Below are 12107 nucleotides of genomic sequence, written 5' to 3'. Positions count from 1 at the left end.
AACTCACTCTGTAGACAAGTCTGGCCTCAAATTCACAGAGATCCACCTGCCTCTGCCTCCCAGGGCTGGAATGAAAGGCGTGTCCCACCAGAGCTCGGCAGGAAGCTATTTTCTAACAGAGCTCTGTGGAGTAGAAACACTCCCTTTCAAATACACATGGAACAAAGGCTTTGCTACAGGGATCTAAAAATCTGTATCAGTTCCAAATATGTTTTAACAATCATCTTTTAAAATATCGAATCTGTGGGTTGGGGATTTAGCTCAGTGGTAGAGCGCTGCTTGCCTAGCAAGCACAAGGCCCTGGGTTCGGTCCTCAGCTCTTGGAAAAATAAATAAATAAATAAGTAAATAAATAAATAAAATAGCATCTGAAAACAAAATTAACTAACTTTTATTTGAATGTACTTGGTCTTGTGTATCCTCAGGGACTCCATCCTTGAATTCAACGAATTGTGAACTGAAAACACTAAAAAAGGTTTATTTGTTTATTTATTTATTTGCCATGTGGACTGGATATATACAGACACTTTTTTCTTTTTTAAAATAAAACAGTCCCTGTTTGCATCATGTATAGCAGCTATTAGGGTGTCTAGAAACAGGGTAAAATGTCTCATATGGGCAGGCGGGGTGTAGGATAGAAATGTGCATACACATATATATGTATGTACGGGCACAACCCCAAGCGTGTGTCTGCAAAAGTTCCTCCTAACTTGGTTGGTTTTGCTCACCGTGGGATCCTCTGTAGCAGCAACACAAGGCAAATGTAAAACCAAAGGCTGCACAATGCAGGTAGCAGGCACGCGGCAGACGTTCAGTTCCTCCAGGGGTTACCTTCCTGACTCAGAAAAACAAAAACAAGGCTTTGATAATAATTATAGAAGTGTTTTCCTGTACATATATAAATTTGTACGTGTACATATATGGAATAACATTACACATACGGTTTATTAGATTGAGTTAGTTCACTTAAAATGGTTTTCATTAAAGTTTTTGTTTGGTTTGGTTTGGTTTTGAGACAGGGTCTCTCTATGTAGCTCTGGGTAGTAGAGACACATTATTTAGACCATATGCTGGCCCAGAACCCAGAGACTTGCCTGCCTCTGCCTCCGGAAAGGTGAAGTTAAAGGCAGGTGCCACCATGCCTGGCTTTAAGTTTTTACAAAATCTTTTGTGTATGTGTGGTTTTTTTATGTATGTGTGTTTCTGTGTATGAATGTGTGTGTGTGTGTGTATGTGTGTGTGTGTGTGTGTGTGTGTGCATGTGTGTCAGAGAGGGAGGGAGAAGGAGAGGGAGAGGGAGAGGGAAGACCACCTTAGGTGTCAGTCACAGCATTCACCTGTTTGAGTCAGGGTCTCTTAGTCTCTTAATCACCACTGGCTGGCAGGCTTAGCTGGCCCGGAGCCTTCAGAGATTCTTCTGTCTCCATCTCCTGTCTTTCATCTTACTTTATGTGGGTGCTGAAAGTTTGAACTGGGGTCCTCAGATTCTTAGGCTGGTACAGCCAGTACTTTACCCACAGAACCATTTCCCCAGCCCTAAAAATATTTTGAAAGACTATTTTTTTTTAGATTTATTTATTTATTATATGTAAGTACACTGTAGCTGTTCTCAGATACTCCAGAAGAGGGCATCAGATTTCGTTACGGATGGTTGTGAGCCACCATGTGGTTGCTGGGATTTGAACTCGGGACCTTCAGAAGAGCAGTTGGCGCTCTTAACCACTGAGCCATCTCGCCAGCCTTTGAAAGACTTTTTTATGTTTAATTGTGTGTGCATGCACGCATGCATGTGCATTCCTTTGTGAGATTAGCCTTAGTTTATTTGAGTACAGTACCTAAGGAGGCCGGAAGAGGGTGTCAGGTCCCTGGAGCTGGAGTTAAGAGAAGCTGTAAGCAGCTAGAAGAGGGTGTGGGGAAACAAAATCAGGTCCTCTGAAAAGGCAGCAAACATTTCTTAACTGCTGAGCCATCTCTCCAGCCCCCTAAAAAATACTTTAAACCCCAGTAGACATTGTTATATTTTGTATTTCCTTGCTGCTATGGATTCTAATTGGTGTAAACCTTTCTTTTAGAAAAACACTCAAAACCAGCGTGAAGTAGGAGACAAGGGCATTAAAAACATGCCCCAGTTTTTAAAAGAAAAGCTCAATAGTGAAATCCTTGCAAAAAAAAGAGAATCAAATGGGAGCAACAATGTACAAGAAGCAGAAGATGATGATGAAGATGAAGAGGAGGAGGAGGAAGATGACGAAGATGAAGAGGAGGAGGAAGAAGATGAAGAGGATGATGAAGGGGAAGAGGATGAAGATGGTGAACAAGCCAACAGAGAAAAAAATGACGCAAAAGAACAAATCCACAACAATCCGGGCACCTACCAGCAACTGGCTACTAAAACAGCGCACGAGCAAAAAGACACATCAGAGACCAAAGAAAAAGGTGAGAAGAAAATAGCCAAATTAGACCCTAAGAAGTTAGCTCTAGATACCAGTTTTCTGAAGGTAAGTGCGAGGCCCTCAGGGAACCAGACAGACCTGGACGGGAGCTTGAGACGAGTGAGACAGAACGACCCCGACATGAAGGAACTCAACCTGAACAACATTGAAAATATCCCTAAAGAAATGTTGCTGGACTTCGTCAATGCCATGAAGAAAAACAAACACATCAAAACCTTCAGTTTAGCCAACGTCGGTGCTGATGAGAGCGTAGCGTTTGCCCTGGCCAACATGCTGCGGGAAAACAGGAGCGTCACCACCCTCAATATTGAGTCCAACTTCATCACTGGGAAGGGCATCGTGGCCATCATGAGGTGCCTCCAGTTCAATGAAACGCTAACTGAACTTCGGTTTCACAACCAGAGACATATGCTAGGTCACCACGCCGAGATGGAAATATCCAGGCTTCTGAAGGCCAACACCACTCTGTTGAAGATGGGCTACCATTTCGAGCTTCCGGGTCCCAGAATGGTGGTAACGAATCTGCTTACCAGGAACCAGGATAAACGGAGGCAGAAACGACAGGAGGAACAGCAGCAGCAGCAACTTAAAGAGCAGAGAAAGCTGATAGCTATGTTGGAGAATGGGTTGGGGCTGCCCCCTGGGATGTGGGAGAGGTTGGGAGGACCCATGCCCGACCCCAGAATGCAGGAGTTCTTCCAGCCTGCATCTGGGCGGCCCCTCGATGCTCAGGAAGTCCCCTTTGGTTCAAGAAAGGAAATGATCAAAAATCCGCCCCAGCCTCCACAGTGCAAGACGGACCCTGACTCCTTCAGGGTGGTGAAGCTGAAGAGAATTCAGCGCAAATCTCGAATGCCGGAAGCCAGAGAGGCACAGGAGAAAACCAACCTCAAAGATGTAATCAAAACGCTCAAGCCAGTGCCGAGAAATAGGCCGCCCCCGCTGGTGGAAATCACTCCCAGAGACCAGCTCTTGAATGACATCCGACACAGCAATGTCGCCTACCTTAAACCTGTAAGTAACAGGAGGGAGAAAAGACGAACGCTTCCCTGTGCCCCTTCCCACTCTCTCTTGTCTATGTTATATTTTAGTTTTGAGACAGGCCCCCATGTGTTTCAGGCTGACCTCGAATCTACTAGGTATTGAGGGTGGTGTATCCCACCATACCTGGTTTATGTGGGGATTGATGTCAGGGCTTTGTGCGCGCTAGGCAAGGGCACTACCAAATGAGCTATATCCTCTGTGCCAGCCCCATTAGTTTAACACCGGGAGGTCTTGATTGTTGGTACGCAGAGGTGAAAGACCAATACAGTTAAATCTCTAGTTACTCTTAAGGACAGACCCATATACACCCTGGGACAGCAATACTTGCAGCTAAGGTCTATTGAGGTTGTACATGTATACGCCGACTCTTATGATCATCGGAATTCCAGAAGGTTGGCACGGTTATTCTTCCCATTTTGTGAAGGAGACACGGATGCTTTGGGAAGTTAATAGCATGTCTAGCAGACGCCACTAGGAAGTGGTAGGCACTAATGTTAAAACTCGTTTTTGAGGTGTCAAACTTTTACTTAGCATGCTATTTTGAATCCTTGGAGTGCATATGTAAAACCAGACCGTTCTGGGCGCATAGAGCTGAGAATTAGAGACCCTCAGAGCCTCCTTGAAGGAGCAAATAAGAAAAAAAAATTGAGCACCCTTGTAAGTATCTGGAATAAAGGCTCCAGGGACTCCGCTCTTCATCATCAGATGAAGCTCAGCCAACTGCAAATGCATGTCTGTTTGCTTTTTAGGCAGCCAGTCAAATGGCAAGCCTCAGGTTACTATCTTCCTGAGCCAATGGAGTTTAAAATATCTGACTGTTATTTCAGTTTTAATATTCATAGTGTCTCTATAACAGTCTGTGATAAAGCTGACTAGGGAGCTGGCTTTATTACCTGAGCTTAGGTTGCAGAAATGATTTTGTGCGGTCATTATCACAGTGATAGTTATAAAGGCTCAAGGATCGGTGTCCATAGGCCATGTTGATTGATACCTGACTGCATTAAATATATATTATGCTATCTAATATGATATGCATTGCATAATATGATATATTCTATTAAATGTATAAAATATATAATTATACAAATATATAAATATATACAATTGAGCTAAGATTGTGTTGAGGACACAGTCAATATATTATTTCATCATAAAGATTCCCATGTTTTCAGGATATGGAAAACAAATACCCATGTAAGTCTGTGATTTTTTTTCCAGCTTTACTGAGCTATAATCTTAAGGTAGTTGCTGTTATTCACATATGTGTGTAGGAATGTCTTGAATTCTCATCTCCTATAAATGTATTGTCATTGTCCCGTTACCTGCATCAGAGATGTTTTTCATCTGTTATTTTGAGAGCTTGATCGGTCCTAAGGCAGGTGTCACTGTAGAATGCTAGAAGTCACGTGAGGCCAGGCAGAGGTCCTCTGCCTGCCTTTGGACAGGACAGAAACCAGACCTCTGCTGGGGTAGGTGAGAGTGCTGTCTATAAAAACTGTCACTTTGTAGTCATGGGTGGACAATGGTCAAGCTGGCTTGGTGCTATATAGTCAGAAAGTAATATACTGAAAGCTACAAGAGTTTTAAAAATCCATGTTAAAGGGGGAGGAGCTCAAGTGACCATCTGAGCAAATCTCCTGACTCTGGAAGGAGTGACCTCTGAGGCTACAGGCAATTCTCTACCATAGCCAGCATTTTATGTGGGCCCTGGGGATCTGAACTCAGGGGCCTCATACTTGCATAGTCAGCACTTTTCTCTCTGAGCCAGCCCTCTGGTGCCATTCTTTAAAATACTACTACTGCTGCTGCTGCTGCTACTGTTACTACTATTATTAAATAGCAATAACAGCAACAACAATAAGCTAAAAGGGAAAATCCTTTTAGAATGGGAGCCTTGCTTATTGACATGAGCTTTGAAATGGCTTTCCACTTCTGGTTGCCAACAGCTCCTCTTGCCTTCGGTTGCCTGGCGTAGGCTGCAGTGTCTGTCTTTTGCATGCATCTCTCTCGGCTATGCCCCATGACTTCTGTTCAGCCCTATAAAGTGCTCTGTGAGGACAACGTGAAAACACATCACTCAACTGCTGGACAAGCTTCACTGACGTCCAGTTGCTCCCACCTCTCCATGTCTTCGTCCCATAGGAGAAATGTCTTGCTTTAAAGCCAGACCATAAAGCAATCTTTTCAAAGTGTTTCAAATTTGTTTTAGCTTGTCTTTTGAAATAATACTAGATTGACAGATGCTCAAAACCAGCACAGACTTCTTACCTTTGCCCATCGCCTGCCTCCCATTTGCTGTCATTATTTAAAATGCAATGCAGCTGCCCATGGCAGCTGGCTCCCTGGCGGTAATGCTGATGGTAGTGTGTGCTTACCTGTGGCCAGCTGCTGTAAACACCTTCAGCTGTAAGGTGCTTCCTCACACCAGAGGAACTGAAGCATCATGAAGTTACATCTCAGAATCAATGAACTGCCACCAACACTAGAAATGGCGCTGTCATGACAGCCAGCACAAAGGGATGTCTTTGGTCAGTCAAATGAGACCTAACCAGGTTCTCTTTATAGAGGAGAAAGGGGAGGCATTGTGGATTTGAACTGTAAGTGCAACAATGAGTTAAACACACTGTGTGTGTGTGTGTGTGTGTGTGTGTGTGCGCGTGCAAGCCCTGTCCTGCCTGGATTTTTGTTTTTTTGTCAACTTGATGCAAACTAGAGTCATTTGAGAAGAGGGAACCAAAAATGATTGAGAAAATGCCCCGACGAGACTGGCCTGTGGGCAAGCCTTCGTGCCATTTTCTTGATTGATGATTAGATGGTGTGGGAGGACCGAGCCCACTGTGGGTGGTGCCATCCCTCAGCAGGTGGTTCTGGGTTGTACTGAAGAAGCTGTGGGGAGCAAGTCAGTGACCTAGCACTCCTCCAAGGCTTCCACCCTAGCTCCTGCCCTGGCTTCTCTCAGTGATGCAGTCATAAGTTGTAAAGTGAAACAAACTCTGTCTTCCCCAAGCAGCTTTGGGTCATGATATTTTTCACAGCAACCGAAGCTTAACAACGGCAACCCATAAAATTAGAATCTCAACTGTTCAAAACACACCTGCCAATCATTGGACCTGGGAAATCTCTAAAGCACACGTATTTCTCTCTTAGACTTAGAAATATTATTTTTATGTATTATTAAGAATATCCCCATAATCAGTTTGAATTTTTAATTTTTGTTTACTTTAATGCTTATTCTCTCAGTACCACATGCTCCTGGTCTGGGATCCCAGATGGGAATGAACAGCAAAAAATAAATAAATAAATAAATAAATAAATAAATAAAAGGAAAATCTGTACACTTTGCTCAAATGCTACATACTACAAGAAACAGCCAATTCAATTCAGTTTGAGAGAGATACCCTCTCCAGGTCACATGCTGAAAACAGGTAGCTACAAACCAGACTTCAGGCCTACTTTAATTGGACAAGGTATTATTTTATAAGTTCTAAATATCCCAGAAAACATGCAAATATTTGGCACCACTGAAAGAATAAACCCAGCCATGTAAAACTTGCATGTACATGTCATAAGTGGGGTGTGTGTGCATTGTGTGTGTTGTGTTGTACTGGGAATTGATCTCAGAGCTTTGCACATGCTAGGCAAATGTTCTCCGCCAGTTCCTTCTGCATTGTGGCCTCTCTGTGGGCTGTGGCCCCTCCAGTTTTTCTTATGCTGACTGACCTCCAATCATCTTGCTTCATTCACATTTATTGTTTCCTGAAGAATTCTTTAAGAATTGCTCTTGTTTTTTAATGTCTTCTCCAAGAAAGTGCATTCCTTAGATAAAACCCTATGAGTTGAGTTAATAGCTGTCAATAACTCTGACACCAACACATAGCAAGTTTTCCCCCTCCCCCACAAATGCACATTTTCTTTTTTTTTTTTCTTTCTTTCTTTCTTTTTTTTTTTTTTTTTTTTTTTTGGTTTTTTGGTTTTTTGAAACAGGGTTTCTCTGTGTAGCCCTGGCTGTCCTGGAACTCACTCTGTAGCCCAGGCTGGCATCAAACTCAGAAATCCACCTGCCTCTGCCTCCCAAGTGCTGGGATTAAAGGCATGTGCCACTACTACCCGGCTCTTTTTTTTTTTTTTTTTAAGATTTACTTATTTATGTATATGAGTACACTGTTGCTGTCTTCAGACACACCAGAAGAGGGCATCAGATCCCATTACAGATGGTTGTGAGCCACCATGTGGTTGCTGGGACTTGAACTCAGGACCTCTGGAAGAGCAGTCAGTGCTCTTAACTACTGAGCCATCTCTCTAGCTCCATTTTCTTTAATCTACCTTAGAAATGTTTATGACTCACTTACCATCTACCATAACAGAGAAACCTTTGTACTTTTCACTGAGATAAGAGTCCATACATGTGGCGCTCGAGCCATCAAGGGTACTATAGATAGCATGCACTCTACTCCATGCTGGGCTGACCTGCATGGGTAGACTGCTCCCAGCCAAGTCAGAATTGGAATAGCATCAATCACCAAGCTTTCCCTCCAGAAAGACTTGAGTTTGAGAGCATCACGTGCAACCCCAGCTCACCAGAGCCACCGTAGCACACCAGCAACTTTAAGATAATAGAACTTAATCAAGGCCAGTTACCTTCGGATACTTCAGGGTACTACAAGTGTCTTCCTCAGCCTGTTCTCAGGCCAGGCTCCTCTGTGTAGGCTGTGCCATGTTGTTCCCCATCTCGGTGGCCTTTGGTGAGCCCACCTTCTCACACATTCTTCTTTAAAAGTCCTGGACTTATCTCCAGTAACTTTTTACCTACTTGAAAAATAAATAGAACCAGAAGAATAGACAAGTGCTGACGCCTTCCCCTAACATCAATACGGAAGGTTTTGTTTTGTTTTTGTTTTTTTACATACAATTTTTCTAAAATCTATTACCAGAATCTCATATATATTTCTGGGCTCTTTCCTAGAATTTCGGTTCAGATGGTCTTAGATGGGGAATTCCCCCTCTGCCCAATTTCTAGTGATATTGATGGTGCTTATTTGAGGCACTATAGTTTGATGAAAACAACTTTATGGCATTCTTGGGACACTATAGCCTCAAATGATCTCTTCTTCTATCCATTAGAATTGATACAAGTCCCAAGTTTACTTCCAAGTCTACTACTTCCTAGACACAAAATCAAGCCAGCAATAGTGTCCATCCTATATCTTTATCTGGAACCACCTTCATCTGGAACTTCTTTTATACCATCTATCACAATCTGCTTCAGGGTTAAGGTCCTTTTGGACCGTTTATATCTCTCAAGTTCCTTAATGGGTGTCTTTTTCTCTCTATTCTGGATACTCACTGAGGTGTTGGTCCACAGTCAGATTCAAGATAACATCTTTTTTTTTTTAATCGTTTTTTTGAGACAGGGTTTCTCTGTATAGACCTGGCTGTCCTAGAACTCACTTTGTAGACCAGGCTGGCCTCAAACTCAGAAATCTGCCTGCCTCTGCCTCCCAAGTGCTGGGATTAAAGGCGTGCACCACCACGCCCGATTCAAGATAACAACTTAAATAACCACCACTAAAGTACATTTTACAATCCTGCCATATCTTCCTCTCTCTCTCTCTCTCTCTCTCTCTCTCTCTCTCTCTCTGTGTGTGCACTCTATATAAGGCTGCATGTGCTCATACATCCCAAATACACTTTAAAAATACTAACCTAATGAGTTAAGCAGAAAGGAACCCCTACTAATAACAGGAATTGATTTTCTCCTGTTTGTGATCTTGATATTTTAACCTTTAATTAAAATTTGTTGTTGCTGTTGTTACTGTTTTAAGTAGCAAGGCTAGTCTTGAACTCCTGTTTCTCCTCTCTCCACCTCTGAAGTCCTGAGGGTACAGGTATGTGCCACTACACCCAGCTCAAGTTTGAGTTTTTGCAACATCAAAGCCAGTCATCTTTTCCTTGGTTTCTGCTTGCTCTGCTGAGAAATGGTCGCTCTAATGACTAAACATGTCTTCCTCTCTCCTTGCAACTTTATTTAAAAGGCTCAGGCTTTTCACAGAATGTTTACTGCTGTGGATAAATTAAAGGGTTAAACTTTAGAAAATAAGTTGGTGCAAGATCTCTCCTTTATCATTCTTTTCCAGGCAGGTAATGAAGATTCAGTGTCTTGTCCCTTTATCCCTTGCTCTGAGCTCCCAGCTTATTTGGAACATGGTATTATGGGTCTGGTTCCTATAATGGGCCAAAGCTACATTTTGCTTTAAAAAATTTTTTTTTAGATTTCTTTATTTTTATTTTATGTGCATGCATGTTTTGTTTGTATGTGCACCACACATGTACCTGTTACCTGCAGAGGTCCTAAGAGGGCATCAGAACCCCTGGAACTGGAGTTGCTCATAACTGTGAGCTACCATATGGGTGCTGGGAACCGAATCTGGGTCTTCTCCTCAAAAAACATATGCTCTTAACTGCTGATCCATCTCTATAGCCCCACTTTGCTTTTTAAAATGTTATTTATTTAACCTCCACATACATGTTTAAACACATACAAAGATCATACTATTTTAGCTCTTGCTTGCAGGTTTACAAATTACTTAAAGCATTCCATGTAGTTTTTAAAATCCCATTGCTCTTAATTATTGGTGTTTTTCATGGGTAAACCCTACCCAGACACAGCCACCCCCTTCCTCTTGAAGTCTGACACCAGAAGTGCAGAGGATCAGAGGTACATGGGGACTTTCCTTGGCCTGAAGAGGATATTGAATGTCCCCTCAGGAGGGCAGGGCACTGTGAAACATTCCTCTCCAGAGGACATGGACAAAGAACTGACTGCAAGCAGAACCCACAAGGGCTCGTCACACTGACAGGTGCACATGGGCAGGGACGAGGAAAAACATGCTCAGCTGTTAACAAACTTCAAGCGTCTTAGCACTGTCAGCATCTTCTGAAAATGCACACACGATGGATGCTCGAGTCACCTCCTAAGGCAGAGCACCACTTAAACCTCTTTAAGGACTGGCTGGACTTGAACTTGAGGCTGTTGCTATGCAACAGAAGCTGAATGTCGATCTTAGAGTTGGGCAGATGTGACTCATTTGTAGTTATTTTGTCCTTGTGAAGTTTACCTAGATACAGTTTACTTTCTTTTTGAAAAATATATTCTGTTTTTAAATGTTACTGAAATATTAGAAATGTGCTTTGAGAAGGATAGGCTGTGTGTGTGTGTGTGTGTGTGTGTGTGTGTGTTTTCATGTCAGGGGTCAAACTCAAGCATCATTCCTTGGGAGCTATTTACCTTGGTTTGTGAAACAGGTCCTCTCACTGGCCTGATAAGCTTGATAAGCAGAGGCTGGCCAAGGAGCCTCCTGAGTCAGTGTGTCGATCTCTCGAATGCTAAAACCGTGAGCAGGTGCCATCACGCCTGGCTTTTTAATGTTGTCTGGAGACATCTAATTCATTTGCCACTCAAGCACTTTACTTACGAAGCTATCTCCCCCTCAGCCCCTAGAACATATATAATTTTTCATTATATGTAGATGCTTGTGTGTGGCTATGTGCATGTGAGTGTAGGTGCTTGGAGAGGCCACAAGAGGGCATCAGATCCTCTGGAGCTGGAGTTTCAGGGAGTTGTGAGCGCCTAATGTGGGTGCTGGGAAGCAAATTCTGGTCGTCTGCAAGAGCTGTTTTTAACAGCTGAGCGTCTATCCAGCAGTTCTAGCCTTGTGACCTCAGGGAAGTCATGTCTGCACAGAGCTCCTCCTCCTCCTCTTCCTCTTCCCCTATCTTCCTCTTCCTCTTCCTCCTCCTCCTCCTCCTCCTCAAAAGGCTGGTGTAGGACAAACACAGTGAAAGAATTAGTTTTTTTCCTTTTGGTTTTGTTTTTTAAAGTAATTGTCCCTGTTTATCGCTCACTCCCCTTATATAACTTGATCTTTTAACACTATGGACTGGAAGCTCTTACTGTCATTTTACAGTGGAGGAAAGCGATACTTAGCACCCACCAAGCAGCGCGTAAACTCTTGGCACCAGGCTTTGAGCTTCCCTTGTTTCTGTGGTCCATTTCCCCACAAGCCTTGGATTGGTAAATGCCCAGTAACAGTGGCTTTGGTTCTTTTGCCTCTGTGGTGATTTTGGAGAGCAATGCAGCCAATATTTCTAACGTCTTCTGCATCCACCAAGACATGTATGATTTATGATTTTTTGCTTTACAGCTCTTACATTTCCAGGATTCATTTTTTTCTTCTTCTTCTTCTTCTTCTTCAAATGCTTAAAACGCAGGTGCAACTGCCAAAGGAGCTGGAGTAAGATGAGCAGAGTCACCTAGAACAGCAAGCTCAGAGCTGGAGGCCATTTCACGAACAGTGCAGGCGACGGACCTGGGGCCGTGGCTCCAGCCAGGCTGAGGATGGTTTGGGCTGTGAGAAGACACAGGCCCAAGAGAAAAGGGAAGGATGCAGAACACCCATGTTCACAGACAACACGTTCTTCTTCTCAGAGTTTGACTGCCTTGCCTGAAAATTGTAGCGTTGTGCTTCTAGAAGCAGAAGCTAACCTCGTTTGGTAAACCCTTTACTATTGTTTTCTTCTAGTGAGTGACAATAAATATGAAGGAAGTGTTAA

The 12107-nt window shown here is 43.1% G+C and overlaps 1 protein-coding gene across 3 annotated transcripts in view; it reads left to right on the top strand.

The window, feature by feature from the left end:
• Window positions 1-12107, top strand: part of Lmod3 (leiomodin 3 (fetal)) — a 14688-nt gene extending 2581 nt beyond the window's left edge. For 2 of the 3 annotated variants that reach the window (XM_006506270.4, XM_006506271.4), the window contains exons 3-4: window positions 2073-3467; window positions 11766-12107. In XM_006506270.4, the coding sequence (XP_006506333.1) occupies window positions 2073-3467; window positions 11766-11792 (1422 nt within the window). In that variant the 3' untranslated portion in view covers window positions 11793-12107. The remainder of the gene's footprint in view (window positions 1-2072; window positions 3468-11765) is intronic. The other variant, NM_001081157.2, reaches the window with a different exon arrangement.

Source organism: Mus musculus, chromosome 6, assembly GCF_000001635.26.
Source record: "Mus musculus strain C57BL/6J chromosome 6, GRCm38.p6 C57BL/6J".
NCBI lineage: Eukaryota > Metazoa > Chordata > Mammalia > Rodentia > Muridae > Mus > Mus musculus.
This window is presented reverse-complemented; position numbering and strand designations above follow the sequence as displayed.